The sequence below is a fragment of the Dreissena polymorpha genome, chromosome 4, assembly GCF_020536995.1.
Source record: "Dreissena polymorpha isolate Duluth1 chromosome 4, UMN_Dpol_1.0, whole genome shotgun sequence".
NCBI classification, from domain to species: Eukaryota; Metazoa; Mollusca; class Bivalvia; order Myida; family Dreissenidae; genus Dreissena; species Dreissena polymorpha.
In genome coordinates this window covers 32,482,645-32,508,890 of record NC_068358.1, presented here as the reverse complement: position 1 = coordinate 32,508,890, position 26,246 = coordinate 32,482,645, and the positions used below count along the sequence as shown (strand labels likewise).

At 34.9% G+C, this 26,246-nt stretch overlaps 1 protein-coding gene across 1 annotated transcript in view; it reads right to left on the bottom strand.

Annotated features, from left to right (window-relative positions):
• Positions 1-26,246, bottom strand: part of LOC127876731 (uncharacterized) — a 50,993-nt gene that overhangs the window by 13,967 nt on the left and 10,780 nt on the right. The window contains exons 2-5 of the mRNA XM_052422163.1: positions 13,433-13,513; positions 11,934-11,976; positions 9,363-9,785; positions 7,896-7,994 (exon numbers count right to left, since the gene is read on the bottom strand). Of these exons, the coding sequence (XP_052278123.1) occupies positions 7,896-7,994; positions 9,363-9,785; positions 11,934-11,976; positions 13,433-13,492 (625 nt within the window). The 5' untranslated portion in view covers positions 13,493-13,513. The remainder of the gene's footprint in view (positions 1-7,895; positions 7,995-9,362; positions 9,786-11,933; positions 11,977-13,432; positions 13,514-26,246) is intronic.

Here is a 26,246-nt window from a genome sequence, read left to right as displayed (position 1 = left end):
AAGAGATTGCCAAGCAATATGGTCCCCTACCGGTGAAACTCCACCATTGTCAGTATTTTTTTAAATATGTATTTGTTGCCATAGCAACCAGAATTTTTGACAGGAAAAAAATGAAATGACGTGCACAATCTCCATATTGCCATCTATCCATGTTTCAAGATTCTTGAAAAAATATGAAGAACTTTTAAGTTATTGCAGGATCCAGAAAAGTGTGACGGACTCACAGACAGACTGACAGACAGACGGAGTGCAAACCAGAAGTCCCCTCCGGTTTCACAGGTAGGGGACAATAATCAGTAAACACTTATTTTATTTTTTTGTGTTCAAATTGGACATTTGTTTTGCTTACAGAAGAAATTTGACATTTTGATTAGTTTTAGTCCGTAAGTAGGTCAAACTAAGGTCAAGTGACATGGCTGTATTGAGATTGTTCATGAATGCTATCGGAGCAAGTATCACAGCTTTTTAGAAAGCAGGTTTTGATGATAGATGAAAAACTTCATTTTGGGTTAACCAAGGACTAGTGCAGGTCAATGCAGTTTCCACCGAACATGGCTGGACTGACGGACATGTCCTGTAAAATTTTGAAAGGGCAGGCCTGTCTGTCTAATTTACAGGACTGATTTTGCGTTAAAAAAAAGAGATGTGTTTGTCAGAAACACAATGCCCCCTAATGCGCCGCTTTATTTTTTAAATTTTACCTTTGACCTTGAAGGATGACCTTGACCTTTCACCACTCAAAATGTGCAGCTCCACGAGATACACATGCATGCCAAATATGAAGTTGCTGTGTTCAATATGGAAAAAGTTATGATAAAACTTTAACGAAGGCTAAAGTTTAGGAAAGAAAAATACAATGATATTTGACCTTTGACCTTGAAGGATGACCTTGACTTTTTACCACTCAAAATGAGCAGTTCCAGACATACTGACATACAGACAGACAAACAGACAGACAGGACAAAAACAATATACCCCCGATCTATCGATCAGGGGGCATAAAAATTGCAACGCAATTATTTGTTTGTCAATGTTTGTTTATGGCTCTGAAAGTTGTACGCATTGTAAAAAAGCGACATTGTCTTTATACACGTGCTTTTTTCATACCAACGCTCTTTCTGATGATGCAATTTACCAAGGGCACCTTATTACACTATTTTACGTTGCATTTCACAAATGTTGCAAAACGTGATTTCAATATGGCAGACAATAAACAAGAATTTACTTTGCTCAGCAAAAATTACAAATAACAACCCAATTAATGACGGAATTCATACAATAAGGATGGATTGTAGTGTCTTTTAATGATTGAGAATACGTTTTGGATACATATTTTTCTTATAAATTTTTGTATTAAATGTCATAGAATGAGCGTTTGTAAATTGGAGTCTACTCGTGAAGAAAAATATATCTAACAAAACTATAGTTAAAAAAAAAGGAAAGACAAGCATGGTTTTAGTTATATGTTAGCAGATCTGTGTTTAATCAGATACATGTGTATATTCTGCTTTATAATGTTTGTCACTGTACACCTAACTGTTATGGCATGTTACTGAAATGGAAGATATTGAAAGGTAACATATAAAATATAATATTATTATATTATAAATAATTAATTGATCTTGGTTAAATACATCAATAACACTCAAGTATGTTCCTGTATGTTAGGGCCATCCTTAAAAATTCTTTTGTTTGGCATAACCCGAACGACCCACTCAAATCGGCCCGACTGAATTTTTTTTGTAACTTTCCAAAAAAAAATATTTTTGCTCGCCGAAACTTCTTTCCGCTAAATTTGTCCTTTCCGCTTTTTATCCTTTCCGGTTATTTGCGTCATTTAATTGAATGCTCTTTCAAGGATATCTAGAATAGCAATGAACAAAACGCGTACCCGTATTAATTTGAGTCGCCTATTTATTTGACATATGCATATGCGATTAATTAGACTTTAAATACAATTAAACCACTCTTGTTTTTCTTGTATCCCTTTAATTAAAATACGCTGCTGTCGTTAAGGATAGTTTGGGAGTAAAAAAACAAATTAATTATTTATCACCGTTCAATTCAATTCGGCAATCGGCAGAGATGTATAATATTAACGCCATATAACTAATTAATTAATTATCACTCTTTTATTCAGATCGGTAAATATTCGGTACAAAAGATAAAAAATGGTCAGCTTAGAAATATTTATTGACGGGTATTGTCACGTTTTTGTTTCATTTGCTTATCTTTTTATACGACTTTCCGACCGGTCGCTATTTTGGAGGCAGATGGCGATATTAAATGTGAATTCAAATTATACAACATCTGCGCATGAATGACCCAATATTATCCGATAGCTCCATCTGTTCTCACGTTTCATTCGACAACGTCATGTCATGTGTAAGCGAGCTCAATGCTGATTGGCCAGCTACCATGTGCACTTCATTAACAATAAGGTCAAGCAATGTCTAATCGGGTACAGACCGGGTTTCGTTAACTGTTAGAATTGCAAACACTTTCATTGAAACAAAGAGACAAATATAGAAAACCAGTCTGGATTAAAAAGGGCGGATGTTTTCAACGGAATTTTACTAGATTTTCCCATTTTCGCAATTTAGATTTTTCTTGAGCCAAATTTTCAATAGTTTTGCAAATGACTCAAATGGCTAACGACAGCGCGAGCATTGCGAACGTGTTATTATTGGAATAAATGCTCACTACTACAGGGCTCGCGCTGTCTTTCGCCATTTGCGAAAGTATAGCAAACTTAGCCCTAGAAAAATATAATTTGCGAATATGCTTAAATCTCGTTAAATTTCATTGAAAACATCCGCCATTTTAATCCGGAGTGTTTTTTAAAACTATTTTTCTCTTTGTTTCCATGAACAATTTGAAGCGCATATGGTAGCGGGCCAATCAACATTGAGTTCGCTATCAGGTAATATTTGGTCATTCATGCGCATACACTACGCGACCCGTGATTTTTGCCGCGATTCTCGCATCACCGCAATCGATGCAACGTGACAAATTGCGGTGATTCCGAGCGACAAGAAAATTTGGGTGATGTCTCGGCGACCGTCGCGCGATGTATCTCGCTGTTACGCAATCAGCGCGAATCACCGCAAATCACCGCAAACCGCCGTGGTTCACCTTTTTAAGAGATTTACATTAAGGGTTACACTACATTACATGTACATGTAACATATATGTATACACTTACATTATACATTGCAATAATAAAGCTTTTGTTGTTGTTGTATGCAATGGGCGTATTAGCTAAAATACTCCCGTTCCGACATGAACGTGATGAAGTAATGTCGGAAGCTTTAACGGCTCCAAATTAATATAACAGCGCAGAAGAATGATCATGCAATAATTATTAAACATAACATGTAAACATTATTTAACTAATTGCATTAGCAGAATGTTTATTAAAACTTACAATCAATTATATTCCAGGCCCGAATACACTACCACTGTTCAAATTCCATATTGTTGCAATATACATGTAGCGTAACACTGTGTAAATTGAAAGTTGCATAGTGTTTCGTCATTGGTCGGTTATAAATACCTTGTTTCTCTACATGGTATTTGATTTCGACGAAACTAATAATTTGGTAATTTACGATAAATATGATATAAGTTTTCCATTTAAACTTTGATCTTACCGTGTGTGTTAATTGACGTTATTAATTATGTTAATACTTATTTTTGCATTTCATTAAGAATTATAACGTGTAGCCCTTTTGTTAACAGTGTTTAGCAAAATATTCGCGCCTTAAGACACGGGAAATTGTTTAAGTAACGCTTTCATTTAAAGGTTAAATGTAATCGGTAGATTACATCTAATTATTTGGACTAAAATATGCTATACTTATTTATTTTCTGTTTCAGGCTCCAATGCGGATAACTCGTGTTACTCGCGTTACTTTCCGAGCGTTGTACATACATTCACAATGCTTGATAAGCCGGAAATCGGAAATACATTACTGTTCTATTTTTAAGTACATGTTATTATGACATCGTGGTAAATAATTTGTTGTTATTACATCATTGCCTATATATTAAAGCCGTTAAACATTGTGTTTGTTTTGCTGAAAAAAACACGAGTATATCAACGTAGCACTTAGCGTTCGCAGAGTTAAATAAATTTATGATGATGTATAATGCACATGCATTTCTCTGGATTTTCACGCCAAAAACAAAAAACCCTCAACATTTGATTATTTAGTGTGTACTGTCCAGCGGGTGATAGTGTTTGTTCAAGTGTCTTATTGGCACTCTTTGTACGTGTTCAAACTGTTAAAAGATGTGACAATCACAGAAACAACAGGATGGCTCTGCCAATTAAGTGCGATAATGGATCAAATGGCATTGACAAAAAATAACATTTTGGATATATTTTTCGGCGTTTACTCAGATGGTCTCTCACAACAAAAAAACTATACAAGTCAAGGTATTATGTTTTACTTCTATCAGTAACGATACGGATACGGCGTGTTTGATTTGAATTGACTTTAAAAGAAATATCAAATTGTTGGCGATATAACTGTTTTAAAAATACCAAAGAAACATTTAACCGAAATCAACAGAATTCAATGTTCTTTGCGCTACGCAGTTTGTATAAAAAATCAATACTTGCACACTCGTATACCTTGACCTTGTACATTGCCGCATAATTTTCGCGCTCTTTTGTCGGGAAATATACATGTACATGATGACTATATTGAAAGCATTTGTAAACGTCGTGTTAACATTAAAACATCGGAAGTGTGTTTCGGATTACTAATTTTTATTCTCATTTGGGAATTTAACGGAACATTTATACTTATGGTATATTTGTTTTGAATTGTATATTAATTTGTTACAACGCTTTACGTGTGAAAAAAATGTTTTGATAATATTATGCATTAATTGCACAATTTCCAGGAGGAAAACGTTTTTTACATGAAGGCGTATGACACAATAAAACGTTTTTTTGTAAGATCGTATTGTATCAATCTAAATTTAAATACGCTCGTCCAATGAAAGCTGTGTCCCACATTATGCACTGTACTCTATACACTTCTGAAAAATGGCGTAGTCATATATTTGTTTTAATGAAACATATTTACCGACATAAATGTTCAAGATTATTTTTTTGATGTTGGATTATCGGATAATTGTGAACATTAGAAGCGTTATGTACATGTATAAAGTTATCGATACGATTCGGTTTCTATGCATGAATTGGCAAGTCATGGTTGTCACTGCGATCACGGCGAATTGCGGCGAATCGCAGCGAATCACCACAACATTGAGGGGATTAAGCGCGAAGATTATCTTGCTCTCGCGCGACGTCGGAGTGACGAGTCACGTGAAATCGCGGTGATTTTCCACCCAAAAAGCAAAATGCCCGCCTTGACTTCGCAAATTAGGCAAAAATCACGGGTCGCGTAGTGTATAATGGAATACACAGTTGATATTGTCGTCTGCCTACAATATAAGGGCCGATGGCAAAAGTCGTATAAAAAATAAGTAAATGAAAAGAAGCTCTTTATAGAAAAAATGGACTTACGAATACACGTGCGGTGAAACGGACGGTGCAGAAAAATCTTTACCAATTTCCTTTCATGAGGCAGAAGACTTGGAGCTTTATTTGATAATTACCTTTCAGTTTGGTATTTGTCAGAGTTCAATGTCAGAAAAAAAATTATTAAAAAAAATTTAAAACCCTACCTACCGACCCACCCAAATTTACCTGGGTGGGGTTATGCCAAACAAACAATTTTTTTAGGATGGCCTAATAGGTGTAAATATTTTCCCCAAACTGAAACAATCATGATCTATTTATTTCCCCGGAATTTGTTTTTTTGCGCTTTTTTTTGCCCTTTCTTGAATGAACCATTTGTTAAAATGTCCTTTTTGAAATTACTTTGCCACGCCTCTATGTGCTCCTAGGTAAAACACTCGTATTTGAGGCGTGTGCAATTAACAACTGGCTTTTAAATAAGTGCTTTTTGCAGACTGGTCTGTCATGTAAATGTTGAAGTCTTTCACCATGTCTGCGTAATTATCTACTGAATGCTGATTTATACCCTTGAAGGCATAGTTTCTTAAGTAAACAATATATTCATAAATCGGATTATTTATCATATTACAAATATCAATTTCTAAGGTTGTAATTGTAAATGTAATTTATAATTGTGATCAATCGCACTGTCATGAACTTGATCCAAGCAATGAAACCAGGTTATTTTACTATAATATTCTGTAGCTAGTACTATAATATTATGTAGCTGGTAAGTCCTTTAAAGAATTTTTATGTCCCCCACTATAGTAGTGGGGGACATATTGTTTTTGCCCTGTCTGTTGGTCTGTCTGTTGGTCTGTTTGCGCCAACTTTAACATTTTGCAATAACTTTTGCTATATTAAAGATAGCAACTTCATATTTGGCATGCATGTGTATCTCATGAAGCTGCACATTTTGAGTGGTGAAAGGTCAAGGTCATCCTTCAAGGTCAGAGGTCAAATATATGTGGCCAAAATCGCTCATTTTATGAATACTTTTGCATTATTGAAGATAGCAACTTGATATTTAGCATGCATGTGTATCTCATGGAGCTGCACATTTTGAGTGGTGAAAGGTCAAGGTCAAGGTCATCCTTCAAGGTCAGAGGTCAAATATATGCGGCCCAAATCGCTTATTTTATAAATACTTTTGCAATATTGAAGATAGCAACTTGATATTTGGCATGCATGTGTATCTCATGGAGCTGCACATTTTGAGTGGTGAAAGGTCAAGGTCATCCTTCAAGGTCAGAGGTCAAATATATGTGGCCCAAATCGCTATTTTATGAATACTTTTGCAATATTGAAGATAGCAACTTGATATTTGGCATGCATGTGTATCTCATGGAGCTGAACATTTTGAGTGGTGAAAGGTCAAGGTCATCCTTCACAAGGTCAAGGTCATCCTTCAAGGTCAAACGTCATATAGGGGGACATTGTGTTTCACAAACACATCTTGTTTTTACTAGTTTGGATTAGACTGTCAATGTCAAAATGGCAGTTCGGGACCAAATCATCACATGCAGTCCAATTTTATGGACTTCCAAACAATATACATGTCTCATGTACATAAGTGAGTTTTCAACTATAAAAGAAAATTATTTGCAATATCCTAAAATTTTCAAATAGTTTATTTTCTGCTACCACTTTTTCTGAACATTTATTACACTTAATTATTTATCAACATTTAATCAGTTTTGAAAACAATACTAAGATTGTGTATACTCATTTTAAACATGGCTTTCAGCTTAACAAGTTTTTAACAGCATTTTCTACATTTTGTCTTTTAGGGAATTTCAATAGCTCTTACTGCTAGTTGATCTCTTTAAACTTATTTAATTGCAATACCTCAACTCGGGTATGAATTTTTAATTGTTATAAAAAAAATACCATTAATTAATTAAGTTTACTTATATCTTACACTTTTGATATGCCCCAACACTTATCAAACCATAATTTGTCTAGTTTTGAACAAAAGTAATGTATCACATGTCCTAATGTCTTGAGATAGATTGTTCCAAAGTCAGTCAAAACAAGAGATGTGTTTTTCAGAAACACAATGCCCCCTTCTGCGCCGCTTTGAAGCCATATATTTGACCTTTGACCTTGAAGGATGACCTTCATCACTTAAAATTTGCAGCTCCATGAGATACACATGCATGCCAAATATCAAGTTGCTATCTTCAATATTGCAAAAGTTATGACCAAGGTTTCAGTTTTGGGACAGAATGACAGACAGACTGTAGACAGACAGGCCGAAAACAAAATAAACCCGATCATTCGATCCGGGGGCATAAACTTACTAGTAAGGACAAATGACAGGTAGTTGAGCTAGAGCAATTGAATAAGTAATACTTACTTGTTCTGATGTAGCACCCTCCTCCTACAAGGATGACCACCAGGATGACCAACAGAATGATAGCTATGGTTTTCCACACTTCCGCACTTTTGTCATTGTCTAAATAAAATACAAGTAAATAACATACTTTTCATAGCATACAGTACTTACTGTTTTGCATGCATGTAGCAATATACAACTGATAAGTTACAGTTAAAAACAAGTACAATATGATGAGTCCTTTTTACTAATCTGATTTGATTTCAAGTTGTGTAGATTTTCTTTTAATTGAATTTGAAGTTCTTCTTATTTTTGTTTACAGATTTATCACATTCTTTAAATACAGATAATTTTTTGGGTATATTGGGTAAATCACCCCCTGTTTTTGACAATAGGGTTTTTGTTAATTCAATAGAGTTTTAGCAAAAATTTTCACCGCCTACTTTTGAGCTTAATTGGGATTTCCACCCCAGCTTTTTTACTCACTTGGGTTATTTAGGGAATAACATATATAATATAATAAAAATCTACTAAGGTTACTATATTATTTATACAAATGAAACTCAAAAAGGTACCCGTACATTACAACAAACAAATACTGAATTTCTGATCAAAGTTCATTCATTTTTGCATTGAATAAGACCGAGTTCGTGAAAATCGCTGCACAATTGATAAAGTGATGGCTGTTCAAAGCGATTCATCCCGTTTTCGGGTCATTTTGAGTTCAATACCTTGAAAATGAAAGTAGAAATCGGACGGGTCTATGAAAAATTACAATCATACCCCAAAGATTGATAACCGCTGGAAAGACTGCCTTCTTTTTTTCTCAGAACGGCATATATACTATCCAGTACATTTTTGTCCGAAAAATAACCAGTCTAAACAATAAGCCCCGTGTTCGTGAGAATTGCGTTTCGTGACGCAAGGTTTTTTACGGGAATTACGTTATTAAATTTGATTTTGCGTTGTTGTACGCTTTATTTTGAATTTAATTACTTTTTTGGTTATTTTAATTGCGTAATAACTCAAATACGCTTGTTATCTATAGCCCTGGTATGTACAATTTTTAGTTTATAATAAACGAAAAGCACTTATAAACATTGCTGGCGAGAATTGGTTATAAAAAGTTTTGCAAAGTTGTGTATTGCTATTAAATAGTAATAATATGTAAATGGTGATTTCATTGAATATACATCAAAAACACAAACATTGCTTTTTGTTGAAAGCATATAAAATAAATTGAAATTATTGCATTTAAAAACAAACAAAATGATGTGTGCCCAGCAAATCAGGTTTTATTACACACACAACAATCTGTTAAAACATGAAACTAGATCATTCAGTTTCAGGTTATTGTGCTTAAAGCATCAGTCTAGAGTACAATGGATAATTTATTTTAAGAAGGATTCTATGGCATTAATTCAGTTTAAAGATAGACATATTTCATAGAAAAGAACATCGCGCTTTACTGAGGGAAATTATACTTACATGTATGCGAAGCACTTCTATTGTCTTTTGTCTCCCCTCTTGCCGTGGAATTTGGCTGCGCCGTGAACTTAGGTTGTGCCGTGAAATTTTGTAAATGTGGTTGTACAGTGATGTTGAAATTAATTATTTTATTATGTGCGTCTTTAAATAAATAAAGTCCTTCTAATTCTTCTTTCATTTCTTCAATCACAAGGTATGTTCTTTTAAGCTCTCCAAAAACAGCATAGTCCTTGGATAGTTCGTCTTTTGTTAGACTGCACCTTGTTTCGTTATCAAACTTTATACTGCACACAGCGATCTTTTTGTGGTCAGACCTATGAAATACATCTATTGCAGATGTTGTGTTGTCCCAAATGAATGTTATTAGAACAGGGAACTTGGACACTCTGATGTGTATGCTTTGAGTCCAGCCGATAGCTTGTGCTAAAATTAAAATGTTTAACAGTACAGCTCATTTACAAATGTTAAATAACTGTAACAAAGTACACCATTAACTTTTTAATCCCTTTGTCCAGTTGCAATTGTGCCATAACATTTCACTTGTCATTGCAAAAAAGTTACCTGTTCTGACCTTTAAATGTAACTATATGTACTACATGTATGTAAATTTGAGGAATTATACAAAGTTTATATAGTAGCATAGACAAATACATGTACAAGAGTGTTTTTAAATGGTGGTGCTTAATATATCAGTCTAATTATAACAATTAAATAAGCAAATGGTATTACTATAACAAAAGCTGCAGCTTGTTGACTGCAGTAAATGTACCTATTTAACTATTTAAATACCTATTATCAAATTATTGGAACAAATGTTCTGGCCAACTTTACAAATTAGGCAAAGGAGGCTTTGGGTTGGTTGACTTTTTTGAAATAACACAATTGAGTTTGGTACATATACTTTCATGTCATACCAGGAAAACTACATCACCTTGGAAGAAATGTGTTTGATCGTAATTTTTTTAATTCTTCTGAGAATGTAATAATGATACACATATAAAAACAAACATGCTAAGCCAATTGCATTATTATAGGGTAAACATGTAATGTTTTGCTTGCTCATTACGTTTTAATATTGTCACACAAGAAAAACTGCGAGTTATGTTTTGAAATGACTGGAACCAATATCAAACTCAACATTGATGTCAATAGAACAATATACTCTTTTGTGCAAGTATCATTGATAATTGGGCCACACATTTGACTTCCAAAGTGTTTACTGTTATCAATGTATTTCAAGTAAGCATACTAACCTAGTATTTAACCCCACATAACTGAGTATAGAACTCACCAGAGGTATTGTGTACAAAAAATATTATGAATTGTTTTCACCAATTGTCAAGACAATTGGCCAAATATGGGTATGTAAAAATGTTAACAATGTCGAATGATAAATTGTGTTGCCATGTTGTTGTGATAAAGCTATTGAAACTTTTACTTATTGAGTTATAAAAGGATGTTTATATATAAGATACACATAAGTTAAGACATGTACACAGATTTTGTATTGTTTGTTACAACCAATTGTGGGTATAAAACTTTGAATACATATAAACTTTAAGACACATAAATATTTACTTTCAAGGCACATTATTATGACACACTTTAAAGAATTGAAATATATACATTGCAGAACCATGTATATGTTCACATAAAACTTTTAGATTATTTAGGACAAACCTACTGGAACATTTAAGTAAGCCATTAGGGTTGTCTCTCCTGCACAAGAACCTGTTTATGCAGAATTGAATAGGTCATCAGTGAATTACGGATTTATGTATATACCTAGTAGGGGATATGTTTTAACTTTTAACAAACAGAACTATTTCTCATCTTAGCCAAAATATCAGAAGAACTACAATTTTGTAAATATTCTGACCAAGTGTTATAAACATTGGACTAAACATATGACTTAATGTCAACAAGGTTCACAATAGCCATATAAAGAAACTTCCTTCCACCTATTTTTTAACGAACCTGAAACATTTTTTAACAAAAGCACCGCACAACTGGTGCCACACTCAGCTGCGGGTGCATTTTTGAAGAAATGAAAGCTTGTCAGATTTTTTTTTTTTTTTTAAAGGTCACAGTGACCTTGACCTTTGACCTAGTGACCCAAATATGGGTGTGGCGTGCAGAACTCATCAAGGTGCAGCTACATATGAAGTTTCAAAGCTGTAGGTGGAAGCACTTTGATTTTAGAGCCAATGTTCAAAACCTTAACAAAATGTTAAGGTTTTAGCACGACGCGGACGGCGGACACGCCACGCCACGACACAACGAGCTGGCTATTACAATACCTTGGGTTTTCTCCGAAAACAGCCGAGCTAAAAATTAGGATGTGATAACATAACAACAATTTTGGAATGAATTTTCACGAACATTAGACACAAAACTTGTATTCATGAGTGTAAATGTTTTCTTTTTCTTTAATTTGAGCAGATAAATGAGTTGGTGACATCACATGACCAAGTTTATATTTCGTCAGAGAAATCATTGGAATAATCTACTGAAAAAGTTTCATGAGAATAAGACAATAAATACATAATTAAATTATGTCTAAATGCTTACCACACAAAATCACCAGAAATGTTATAATGAGCTTCCTGGACATCTGAAGTAAAGAAATGAATGCATATGTACATTTCAGGTATATAAACTAACTTTGTAAGGTTGGTTGTCTAGAGGTACACGTACAACTATTTATAGTCCGTTTTCTGCAAAAGAATAAGAAAACCTTAACCAAGTACAGGTCATAATTATCTTTTATCAAACCATCACATTGATATCTGCCTGATATAACGTTGCCAGATATATTTTTTATATCATGATCAACAGGAAGTTTTTATATCAGTCATGTGTGGAGGATGGTCATATTACTGGGAAACAACTATAAAGTAACTATTTTTAGTACAATCGAATCAGATTCAACAAAACAAACAATTTGATACCAGGATGTGATAAATTTTAAACACAAAATGCAACACAAACAGCAACAAGAGCACCCCATAACGGGTGCCACACTCGGCTACGGGTGCAGTTTTGAATAAATGAAAGCTTGTCAGAATTTTTTTTTTTTAAAAGGTTACAGTGACCTTGACCTTTGACCTAGTAACCCAAAAATGGGTGTGGTGTGTAGAACTCATCAAGGTGCATCTAAATATGAAGTTTCAAAGTTGTAGGTTGAAGCAATTTGATTTTAGATCCAATGTTCAAAACCTTAACAAAATGTTAAGGTTTTAGCACGACGCGGACGGCGGACTACGAGCTGGCTATGACAATACCTTGGGTTTTCTCCGAAAACGCAGAGCTAAAAAACATATTTAACAAATATTAAGCGTGCGTGCTTATGACGTCATTATTAACTCGTCAAACAACAAAAGTCATATTCTTTCCAGCTAAAACTGCAGCTTTTTAGCGATTTTTCATTATTTCTTTAAACTCTGGGACATAGAGGTATGATAAACAGAAAAATAGGTTACTGCCTGATCTTTTTGTAATATATCAGGCTCAGCACGAATAAAATAACGGCTTGGCAAGCCTCGCCGTAATATTATTCTAAGCCTTGCCTGATATATTACAAAAAGATCAGGCAGTTACCTGTTATTCTCTATATACATACTGTTAAGAAAACAAAATAAGAAATACTCCAATCAACCATGGCTGACATGACTCAACTAATGATGCCCTTGGCTAGTTTCCCAGTCCGACTACAATTTTTGAACTCGGCGATTTTTTTTGTCCAATTGGGAAAAGTACCCGTACCAGTCCAATTGGGAAAAATTGAGTCGTGAAAGCCTGAAAATTGGGAAAAATCGAGTCATGAAACCCTCAAATTTGGAAATTATTTGATTTTATGCTCCCAAATACTTTTAAATTGATAACTAAGTGTTTTCAAGCTGTCAATATTATATTTACCTAAGTTCAAACCATAGAGCTGCATAGGGAAACTAACAAAATGTTGCATTTTTTTTTATTTTTTTTTTTACCTTAAATTTTTTTACCTTAAATTGGACAGCAATTGGGAAATTTGTAGGTTTTTTCGTAATTGGGAAAGTGTTTACCCGTACTTTATAAAGAAGGAAAAAATCGCTGGAACTTGTTTTGACTGGGCCTGGGTTGGGAGGCATGCAGGAGTGGAAGGAGACGTCCTGAAAATACACAAAACAACATTCATTATTAAAACATAAACTTGTACTCGACAGTCTTCATTGTGACCTTATAATTTTTCATGTCGATAATTGTGCTGCTGTGTGATTCCCCTCAAGATTATATGATAATACATATACAAACAAGAATCCAACCACTATAATTAGTATGGACAAAATCCCGCCTCGCACCGGCGGTCTTTGACCCCTTCATAAATATAGAATTTTGACAAAACAAAAGAAGTAGGCTATGCAACTTAAATCTTTTTGTCATCTATTTTCTCGATGCTTATCAAAGAATGTTAAAATAACCTAATCACTTCGGCATATGCTGTATCACATGTTAATACATACATCGAGAAATAATTTACAGGTGACATAATTATTGTAAGGCCTGCACACTAGATATTCTCACAATGTATGTTTTTCTCCACTAAAAATATGACTTTTTGCATCTCTTTGTTATGGTTCCTATTTCATTTCCTGGTCTTCAGTTGGCATAAATAAATTATGCCCAGTGAAGGCCTGGAACAGAAATATGAAGCAAGCTGGTACACAAAGTGTTGTGATAACATTTTTCAAACACAATCAAAGTAAAGATAACAAGTGTTTGTCACAAACTATTCTGAGTAAGGAATTTTTAGGACTCCCTTCTTCTGAACTGAAATTTAGGAGTCTGACCATACTTCAGTAGTCCAAAAATTGTTACACTTTTGTATATACCGTATTTTTCTGGTTATAAAACATGTTAACAATAAATTGTTAAATCCTCTTTCATGTTTCAGACCGAAGTTCAAAATGACTGCTGCTCAATATTTGTTTTAATTTGTTATCTCAGATTGCACAATTATTTAACAAATGCCAATAATATTTAAGTAAATTATTGTAAGCTTAAAAAATTACTATTTTCTATAATGTATGTGAAGATACATGTATGCTTGCGAGTTGATCCTAGGAACTGGGTGTTACAACCCATTACTTAATACATTTTCCCTAGACATTGCCATCGTGAGCGGCTTGGGACCGTAAAACGTGCATTGCGTAAACGATTATGGATAATGCCATGATTTTCATAGTGATTAGAGACTGTGCAGCAAAAGCTAGTGTTTTTAAGTGAAAATGAAAATATCCGAGAAAACAAGAGCTGCAGTGCTCCAGCTCTGCCTAAATCGAAGGGCGCCACGCCCTGCCTCCCCGAACCTCCGCCCTGCCCCCCCCCCCCACCCCCCCCCGCCCCCCCCCGAACCTCCGCCCTGCCCCCCCCTCTCAAAACTCAAAAAAAAAAAAAAAACACATTTTTTTTAATTTTTTTTTTTACCTATGATAATTCATAAATCTCTTATTACATTGTAATTAGTTTAATCCTCATTGTAGACATTATATTTGAATGGTTTAATAATATTGGGAATACTACAATTATTTATAACATAAAAATTAACATGCAGTAGGAAGCATTCCAGAAACACACGCGCGCTCGAACGTGCCCTTTTCACAAAATACTGCGCGTCGAACGTGCCCTATTGACAAAATACTGCGCGTCGAAAGTGCCCTTTTGACAAAAAAGCCCCCCTGCCCTTTTCAAATCCTAGCTGGAGCACTGAGAGCTGTCTCCATCGGAAGACATATGCCCACCGAAAAAAAATATGCTTTTTTCGAAACCTTAACGCAGATTTCCAAAACTTAACGCGGACCCTAAGTTAAAGGTCAAGGTCAAAATTTGTGTGCGTATGGAAAGTATGTCCATAAACATATGCATACCAAATATGAAGGTAACATCTAAAGCGACATAGAAGTTATGAGTATTTTTGCGAAACCTAAACGCAAAGTGTGAAGGAAAGTCAGACAGACAGCTGTCAGACAGATAGACAGACAGTGCCAGGCCTTTTCCGCTCCATTTTGGGAAAACGCCTCACTGGAATTTTGGGAATTTCGCGTCCTGAAAACCCCCATTTTGGGAAACAAATTAATCACATAACTGGCTCAATTGGGAAAAATAATCGCATGTCAGGCCTTGAAGAATCCACTCGACCTCTCGCATATGCGAGTGAAGTTGACGGTCCGGCGGGTAAAGTTTGTTAAATAGTAAATACTCAACTGACCGGGCGAGTGCTGTTTTTCAAGTTGAGAAATACTAATTCAGTTCCAGAACTCCTGCCATATCGATACAAATTTTTTCGAACCAACAAAAAATAGGTTAAGGACACAAAGAAACTGCACTTTCGTTTTGACAATGAAAAATGACGTCATGGGCACAGTAAAAATCATTCTTGAAATCGGCTGCGCTGTTTTCGTAGGTGTCAGTGCTCTTAGCTCATCGATTAAAAGTGAAACAAGGGACAAAATTGTCACAAAACTAGGTTTTCAATGTGAAAAAGTCGGATAAAGGGAGACAACTCAAACTGAACTTATCTATTTTTAGTCGTGGCGACATTGACCTTGGAGATATTGATGTAATTCTTTCGTGCAACACACCGTCCCATGATGGTGAACAAATGTGCCAAATGATTTTAAAATCTCACAATGAATGACTTAGTTATGGCCCGGACAAGCTCATTTATGGCCATTTTTTACCTTTGAACTCAAAGTGTGACCTTGACCTTGGAGATATCGAGGTAATTCTTTCGCGCCACACACCGTCTAATGATGGTGAACAAATGTGCCAAATGATCTTAAAATCTCACAATGAACGACAAAGTTATGGCCCGGACAAGCTTGTTCGGCCCGCCCGCCCGCCAGCCCACCCACCCGCCGACATTCGCCAATCTAATAACAAGTTTTTTTCCTTCGGAAAACATGGTTAAAAAACAGTTAAATATATTGGTCATTCCATGAAGAATAAAATTTCATTTTAATGTAAATATCAATAAAAAATAATACATGACTGGTTAATTATAATACTTCTTATATTCAATTAAAAATAAACAGAAACAATAATTATTAATAAACATAATAATTTGTGATCAGAAGTCTTAGCCAAAATTAACCATATTGTAACCATTTGTCAATCAAGCATGTCTTTCAGTTAAAGATCGTCTGAAATATTAAAACTCGGCATGAAAAAGGGTTCTATTTTAAAATATCTGCAAGGTGGTGGAGACAGGGAACAGAAAGAAAGGTCATCAAAACAAGAAGCGGAAAGTATTGAGAAAAGGAAACAGGTGCGAAAAGGAAACGGTAGCAGAAAACGTAAGGAAAGCAAATAAAATCCGTCAGATAATGTAGTTTATTTGTTTGCAATTTAGTGTCACTATGTTAGTTGTTACGTAGTTTAAAAAGGTTCTGGTTGATCATAACTATAAATATAGATATCTATTTTTTTTAATGCAGGGCGAGTAGATTAAAGTGAAGGGCGAGTGGATTGTCAGGCCTACTCGCCCTGCAGGGCGAGTGGCTCTGGAAAAATTCATCAAGGCCTGCATGTAAATAGTGTTTCTTGTATTAGAAGCCGTTAACTGGCAAATAAAAACTATTTTGATAACATATTATTAAAATTTTACAAAATCTTATGAACATGTGTGATAAGTGTGTTTTTTAAATCTGATTTTGGGGAAAGGGCCTGGCCTGTTTTGAGGGGAAAAAAATCTCACGAAACGCCGGATTTTGGGGGGAAAATAATGAGTCTTAAATAATCAATTTAACATAATTTACTGGTTTTAAAACAAATTCAAGGCAACAGATAATTTAATTATGCAATATTTTTCTATTTTCTACTCTGGATCAGGTTAACTTATATATTTAAAGGTTTAAAAAAAAAAAAAATTTTTTGTTTGAATTGGGAATTTTTTTTTCAATTGGGAAAAAAACAATCAGATTTGCATTGGAAATGGGGCCGATATTCGGACCCGTGGCATGGGGCGGAAAAGGCCTGAGTGTGATCACTATATGCCCTAATTCGGGGGCATATAAACGACCAAGATTCGCTTTATTTATAAGTTTATTAATTATTTTCCTCAATTTGTCTCGAACGCCGTCTGTTTAGTGAAGCGCACGGATTCCGAGCGCTGAACTGCACCCATGTTTATGAAGGGGTGCATATGGACTCGCAGAGCCGCCATAGCAAAAATTATCAAAGGCTCTGGGAGTCCGTTTATATGGACTATGGAAATGGGGCCGATATTCGGACCAGTGGCATAGGGCGGAAAAGGCCTGAGTGTGATCACTATATGCCCTCATTCGGGGGCATATAAACGACCAAGATTCGCTTTATTATAAGTTTATTCATTATTTTCCTCAATTTGTCTCGAACGACGTCTGTTTAGTGAAGTGCACGGATTCTGTGCGCTGAACTGCACCCATGTTTATGAAGGGGTGATGGAGGTTTCGTCACAATGCAGTTTCGTCACACTGATATTATGAAGGAGGGCAGTGGAGGTTTCGTCACACTGATATATTGTATAGAATTATATTGCAATTGAATATGATGTTGTTAATAAATATATTGGGATATATGCTTCTTTATGTTATTTTTTAGCGTTATTGCGTTGAGTTTTGTAACAAATCATGGTTTTAATTGTATATATTATTTAAATGATTTATGTTTGACTTAGGTTAAACAGCGTACTGTTTGTTATAATGAAGCGTATTTATTTTAGTAGTTGTAGTACCAGCTAAAACTGTAAAATTTTGTCAGTGTTATTTTATATTTAATTAGAAATATATTCACATGTAACAGGCAATAATTTATGTCCTATGATTTTAATAAAAATGATTATAAAAGTAACTTTTTTGTCTTTACTGTTGATTTTATCCAAAAAATGTAACACTTGCATTACACTTTGCATATTATCCTTTTTTCTACCATAATATCAAATTTTTCTGTGTGCGTAATATATGAATAAAACACATATTTGTGGAGCACATGAAAACACGTCCACACCCTATCGACTAGCAATCTATGATTATAAGATATTTCAATTATTGATTACTTGATAGTGCAAACATATTAATTAGCGCATTGCAAACAATCAATTAGCGACACACGCCTTTAATTGGCAATTAAAGTAGTTGGCTTAAATTGGCAGCGTGGATTATACAAACTGTGTGTTTTTATACATATAGAGTAAATAGCGTCTGTTAAACAAGAGTATATAATAGGGGAGTTGTTTCATTGCAACCACAAAATCCAATCAAGGCTTCAGAATATCCATGCATACTCTGCGAACGGAACGTGAATGACGATGATCGCGCAATATCGTGTGATCAATGCGAAAAATGGCAACACCTGTCTTGTGACACTGGTATCATTCTAAGACAGTATCGCAAAATGATGAAGGGTGCTGTAGTAGAATGGAAATGTCGCGAATGCAGCCAACCAGCAGAAGTCGTACCGCAGGTACAAATGGAAACAGCCGACATGGCAGAGGAGTCGGAACTCACAGCAGAAGTCTCACCGGAGGTACAGTACACTCCACGCATTTCCCCAATTTCCCTCCATACGCCGTGTGCAGTAACGCGGAGGCAGATAATGAAAATTTCGCGATACGCGGCGTTTGCATGATTTTGGACGCGGCGTTGAATGTCCGGCAAAATTAATAAGCCGACGCGGCGGCTCTCGGCGTTGGCAACGCGGGGAAACTCCGCGTTTTATGAGATAACGATCAATTTAACATTGTTTGACTTCCTGATTTTCAAATAAAATTACATTTATTACAAGTACATATATATATTAATTTATATATACATATAATATACCATTAAAAAACAACCAAGATATGGTTGTAGAAGTAGTTGTATAGAAAACTCGTTGATTTACGACAAACAAAACGTCGTCTTTAAACTGATACTTACCTATTAATATAATCACAGTTTGCAACATTGTTTTTATTTTGATAATTTAATCCAAAGTTTTCATGTAAGCAGGTGTTTTTTCTATACTGAACATGTAAACAAATAACCAAGGACCCTAAAAGTCTCGCAAATCTGTGTGAATTGACAGTTTGACGTTATCAAAGGAAAGCGGCTTCCTGTCTGAAGGCATAACTTACTCAAGTAAACAGGTTTAACGAACGCATTAGGAATGGTTTTAATTGTCGGAACAAAGTCGATTCCCTGCTCACTTATGCATTTTTTTGCTCTTTGTAGTTAGGTTATTCCATTGATTGCTAAGAGAAGGTGGTAACTATTGAGTTGATAGTTGCATTAAATATTCACAGTTGTATTCTAATTGCGTCGACATTAAAAACATTGATTACCAGTAATTATGGACCAAATCGGCAGAGTGACATTCACACATGTTAATCCCTTTTGTCAAAACACCGCAGACAGCAGTCTACACAATAGGTCAGTAGACAAGCTTTGTGTGTTTTCATAACATCAAACACTTAATCCAGTTACGCCCAGATGTCTTCTTTATTAAGTTTACAGTACAATTACTGTTAAAATAATTACTCTACTAAAATACCGTAACGATTAAGATTCTGCGTGTTCGATTTGAAATTATTTTGGAGGGAATATCAACTTATTCGCGATATAATTTTGTTAAAAAATACCAAAGAAACTTTAAACCGAAAACAACAGAATTCAGTGTTCTCTGCGCTACAAAGTTTGTATAAAAAAATCAATACACGCATGCTTCGCATGAGTATTCCTTGACCTTGTACATTGGAGCATAATTTTCGCGCGCTTTTGTCGGGAAATATACATGATGACTGTATATTGAAAGCATTTGTAAACGTCGTGTTAACATTAAAAATCGTAGCGTGTTTCGGATTACTTATTATTATTCTCATTTGGAAATTTTACGGAACATTTATCCTTGTGTTATATGTGTTATGATTTAAATATTGATTTGTCAAAACGCTTGACATGTCGTTTATTCATTCATATTGTAGACGTACCTGTGAATTAAAAAACATAATTTGTATACGTATTAATATTCTGTACAATCATCTTTATTTTTATACAGTATTTAAACAATTTTTAATAACAATATTTTTATTTTTTGGCATGCCCAGTAGCACACTGCTAACGCGGTGTTGCGCGGCGGTCGCTGATAAGAACGGAAATTGTCTGCATTTACCGACTAGGCTAAATTAATACACGCCGCGGTATTAGCGAACTCGGCGGAACACCGCGTTTTACCTCGCTTTCAAACTCCGCGTAAACACTCGCTGGCACGAAAAAAACGCGGAGTGAGCGCGTTTTTTGGGGAAACCGCGTGGAGTGTACTGTACCAATGGAAACCGCCGACATAGCAGTGGAGTCTGAACTCGCGGTACCTGAGATATCAGAGATTCAAGATACTTCATACATGTCAGAACTCTCGGGGGACACAAGAAGAGATGAAGTCGAAGATCGGTCATTTAACATAACTGGCCGGAACATTGAAGCACCGATCGTGCCACTGGATCGATCAATACTGGAGCGGCCTCTGGATGACGTGATACCAGAGGACAGACCCGTAACTTATGAAGTTATAAGTGGCGGAAGTAAGCGAGGCGGCAACAAGCCGATAAGCAGTGATGGCTATACATACACTTCAAGGGTGCGTAAAGGTAAGTATATTTGTATTTGATTAATCTTTATGTTTTATATGCAAATATTTATGCATGGTGTAATATTTTTTGGAAATAAATGTATGTGGTGCGTAAAGCTAAGTATATTATTGGTTTATTGAGTAGATTTGTTTTTTGATAAAATCTTTATGTTTTATATGCAAATATTTATGCATGGTGTAATATTGTTTGGAAATAAATGTATGTGGTGCGTAAAGGTAAGTATATTATTGTACCGTTTATTGAGTAGATTTGTATTTGATTAAATCTTTGTTTTATATGCAAATATTTATGCTTGGTGTAATATTGTTTGGAAATAAATGTATGTGGTGCGTAAAGGTAAGTATATTATTGTACCGTTTATTGAGTATATTTGTATTTGATTAAATCTTTATGTTTTATATGCAAATATTTATGCTTGCAGTGATTCATTTTGCCGTGCGTCCCGCGTCCCAGACGCACGTTTTTTCCTGGGGACGCATACTTTTCAAACATGTGCGTCTTCGGGACGCATTGTTAAAAAACTCAGATTTTCAACATCGTCAAAGTTTTACAAACCGATTTCGATTCGTGGAGATAACCGAAACACATGTCAACACCGTCTTGACTTATAGAACGGAAGTCATATCACTACATTCGGAATGTAAAACGCGTATTTCAATTGGTCGAAATATATAAATTATCCAATCAGTTACGGCGTTTTATTAATAGTTCGTTGGACGGTTACTTGACTGTCCCGGATGGTAAACAAAGAAAATGCCACCCAAAAAAGTTCTCAAAATCGATCCGCAACAATGTAAATTAACATCTTTCTTAAAAAACACCAGTTCCGCGGCCGAAGAACTCCAAAATGACACATCCAGCGTAGACATCAATGATAATATTGTTTCTAAAGAAAAATCGGAAAAGAAAAAAGATCGCAAATTTCAGTCGATGTGGCTCGGGCTATACTCTTGGCTTCGCTATTTCTGCAACGATATCTATTCATACGACACACAAACACTAACTCCAATCCTAATACAAAAACGAATGCTTTGGTTATTGTAGGAAAATATGTTTGTCACAATCGGCTCGGGCCGCTTATTTGTCTTTGCTGCATTTTATGAAATTCGGCTTTAATGCATACTTTTTCTTGTCTATTTTGTGTAATTGTAACATATTTGATCAATATATTACAAATAAACACATGTTAAAAATCGTATATACCCGCTTTAAGTATATGATTTGTAACGAATTTACAAAGACACAATCTGGGACCCATTGTTTTCAGACTGGACCCATTGTTTCAAAACATGCGAGTCCCAGGGACTCATTGATGTAGATTTCAAAATGAATCACTGTGCTTGGTGTAACATTGCTTGCAAATAAATGTATATGGTGCGTAAAGGTAAGTATATTATTGTACCGTTTATTGAGTATATTTGTATTTGATTAAATCTTTATGTTTTATATGCAAATATTTATGCTTGGTGTAATATTGCTTGCAAATAAATGTATGTGTTGTGTAAAGGTATGTACATTATTATACCGTTTTTTTAGTAGATTTGTATTTGATTGTATATTTATGTTTTATATGCAAATATTTATTTTTGGTGTAATATTTAGAGCTGCAACAATTCAATCCGATTCATCGGAAATCGATTCGAAATGCTTCGATTCGATTACGATACCAAACCTACCAAATTCGATTTGATTCTTTAACATATATATACATAGATACGTAAAGCACGCTGTATTCTGACTATTGATACGGGAAGGTGAAGGTTTTATCTTTACCTGTAATTACGACCCGCGCGATTGGTTGCTTATTACTTTAGTCATCCAGTTAATAAGCGCGTTACGGTCTACTTTCGGAAAAAGCGTCAAAATGGCTGAATGAGTTGTTGCCGTCAAATTGAAATTATCAGATGCGCCTAAGAAGCTAAAATCAAAAGTGTGGCAGTATTTTGGGTTTCGGGATGGTAGCCCTACCAATAAAGCAAAGTGTAAACTGTGCTTCACGGATGTGGCGTACGCAAAGTCCGGCTCAACCACTAATCTAATGCAACATGTCAAACGCAAGACTAAGAGGTCGCATGAGTTTATTAGAGAATGTGATTTGTCCTACAGGTAACAGGTGATGCTGTCATGTCACAATGGTAGACATGCTTATTGCGGTTTTGGGTAAAAGTATAATAGTGATAGTACTACCATTCAACTGATTCCAGATACGTTCTTATTATTATTTATTTATTTTTTTATATTATTGTGTAATCAACACAATCTTCTAGTCAGAAGTTTTTATATTAAATTCCTAATTTGATTGTCTTTTTTATGTGTTTTATTGAAATCACATTTGAACAGAAATGTTAATTTTGAGGCATAAGAGTGAATATATTATAAAACTAGGTTTGAAGATGAATCGAATCGAAAAAACCGGTATCGGAGTGTCTGAAATCAAAATTGAATCGAGCTGTTGGTGAATCGTTGCAGCTCTAGTAATATTGCTTGCAAATAAATGTGTGTTGTGTAAAGGTAAGTATATTATTATACCGTTTATTGGGTAGATTTGTATTTGATTGTTTCTTTATGTTTTATATGCAAATATTTTTTTTTGGTGTAATATTGCTTGCAAATAAATGTATGTGTTGTGTAAAGGTCAGTATATTATTATACCGTTTATTAAGAAGATTTTTATGTTAATGTATTGTGTAATATTGTGTTGTATTAGAATAAATGTTTTTGTGAATCATAATCAACATTGTATTATGTCATTTAATTGCATGTGTATACTAACTAAATACAGTTAAGTCCGGTAATCTTGTGCGTCCGGTAATCTTGCGCACTTCGCATTTGCGAATCTCGCAGACGACAAATGGTTTTCTTTAGTGATGAAAGATGGAATTTCACATCTTAAAGAATTAACGGATTTAAAAGTTACGTATTCCATGCAAAATTAAATTCGATCATTACATTTAAACACCGGTTGCGTCATCCCAATACATCGTAAACACTGGCCTTCTTACGAAAAATTCAAAATGAATCACAAATTCCCTGCAATCTTTAGCGTTTTCATACTTTAAATTATGAATTCATAAATCCAACGTGTAATTTAGCATTCCATTGCACAATATCCAATCAGTTTTGGTATTTTTTGCCATGAAAATATATCGCATCAGACGACATAGTCATCATTTCCCGCCATTCTGTCAAACCGATTTGGTATGATCTCCGCATGCGCAATGGCCTAGTTTTGATATTTTCTGTAAACTATGGAAGCATGATCGTGTTATCAAACCTGTTATGCATTTTTTTCACGCATACCGGTACTTTTTTTATTAATTGTATCCTATTATTAGTGACTATATTATTTATTGATTTGTAGTGAACAAAAACTGCACTAGAAATCCACATTTAATTTCAATGGTTTTACAAACTGATTTTAAAAATATTTTTCTGGAATGTTTGTTTGTCAATAATTGGACACCATATGTCTACAATTTTAGAAATTTTGCCTAAACGAGGTCATTATACAAAGTGCGCAAGATTACCGGACACTCTGATAGTTTGAAAATGAGGTGAGTCATGTTTGTTTTGAAATCAAATCGGATAGTTCTTCACTGAATTAATTAGATATTTTTGTGTTAATAAGCACATGAACTTATTATTTTCATAATAAATTTAGATATTTTGTTGCCCATTTATAAAAGAACATGTTTTTAAACCAATTGATCCTTAACTGCGCAAGATTACCGGACAGCATCGTACTTCAATTTATCGAATTTAACAGAAAAGAAAAAAAAACATGTTGACTGATAACAGAAGAAAGGTGTCCATCAAAGGTGCTAAAGTTTCCCGGTATTATTCACACCTATATATTACCATTGTAACGAACCCTCTACCTGTTTTCTACAGTAAATTCTGTGTGACGAAACTGCAGTGTGATGAAACCCTACGTTAGCGTTACCGATCGCCGAAATCGCCATTTGCGATAACAATTCCTGGCTGGCGATTAAAAATAAGAGTTTCATGAAATTGGCGATTGAAAAAAATAGACCCTATGTTTTACAAATGCACAATCTAAATGCCTGTTTTCTGAACATATAAATCGCCGGAACATCGCTAAGATTACACAGATAACACCCTTACCGGAAAGGCCCCAGGGGATAATGACGACCGCCTAGGTCGATAATCCACTTGTCTGATGTCTTAATTGGTCACGCTTTACATTGCGACCAGACTTTTTCAAACATTTGGGTTACTTGGCGATTTACGTGATAACTGAATCACTGAAGCGTGCCGTGTAATGACCTATGCTATAGATGTCACGATTCAAAGTTATCGAATCGACCAGTACGGAATCTTCATTTAATAAGATGGGCGGAGTTATGGCATTGACGTAGCCACTATAAACTAATTTCCCAGGAAACAACGATTTTGATTGGCTTAAAAAGTATAAGTAGAGTAACTTCCCTTTACGGTCGCTATGCGACTTGAAAGACAGATTTAAAAAGTGAGTTGCAGATTCCGGGAAAAATGGATGCTTCGAACGAAAATTGAAAGTCGAAGACAACAGAAATTAACACAATTCTTTAGAAATGAAAGCGGACAGAATAATATAAGCTCAGGAAATGACCAAATGTTCGCGATCGGAGCACGTCTTAAATAGTGCAGACATGAATGCAGAATCGGAAACGTCTGATCTAACCAGTGTATACAGTATAAACAGTTTAAACAGTTTCAAAGTTCTACAGTTAACTATATTTTGGAATTTATTTCTTCAATTTTAATGAACTGACAAGTTCAGGATAGTTTCAATATGAACATACGTTGAACATATTCCTTGTTTATACAATGTAGTCTCACGGTTTTTGGCATGCAATGACAGTCTCATGCTGACTTAGTGATTTCTCACGCATTTCTTCCACAAAAAAAAAGTAATGTTTGGATTTCATTATATGTCGTATAATTACTACAGAGACAGGCGGGCTGTTTTAGTGGTTTTAACCTAAATATGACATGTACCGAAACCTGTTTAACGGTGTTAATGTATCATTATCACTACGCCGCCGTTGTCTATGTAAAAAAAAATCGGCTGCAAAATGTCAGCAAGTGGCTCACCAGCGAAGAAAAAACTTCAATCAAAAAAGGGCTAATTTCAGACAAAAATAGTATTAATTTTGCTCAGGAAATAGCCCCAAAATGCACCACAGACGATCTAGGATCCAACAATTTAACGGGGGGGGGGGGGGGGGGCATGCACC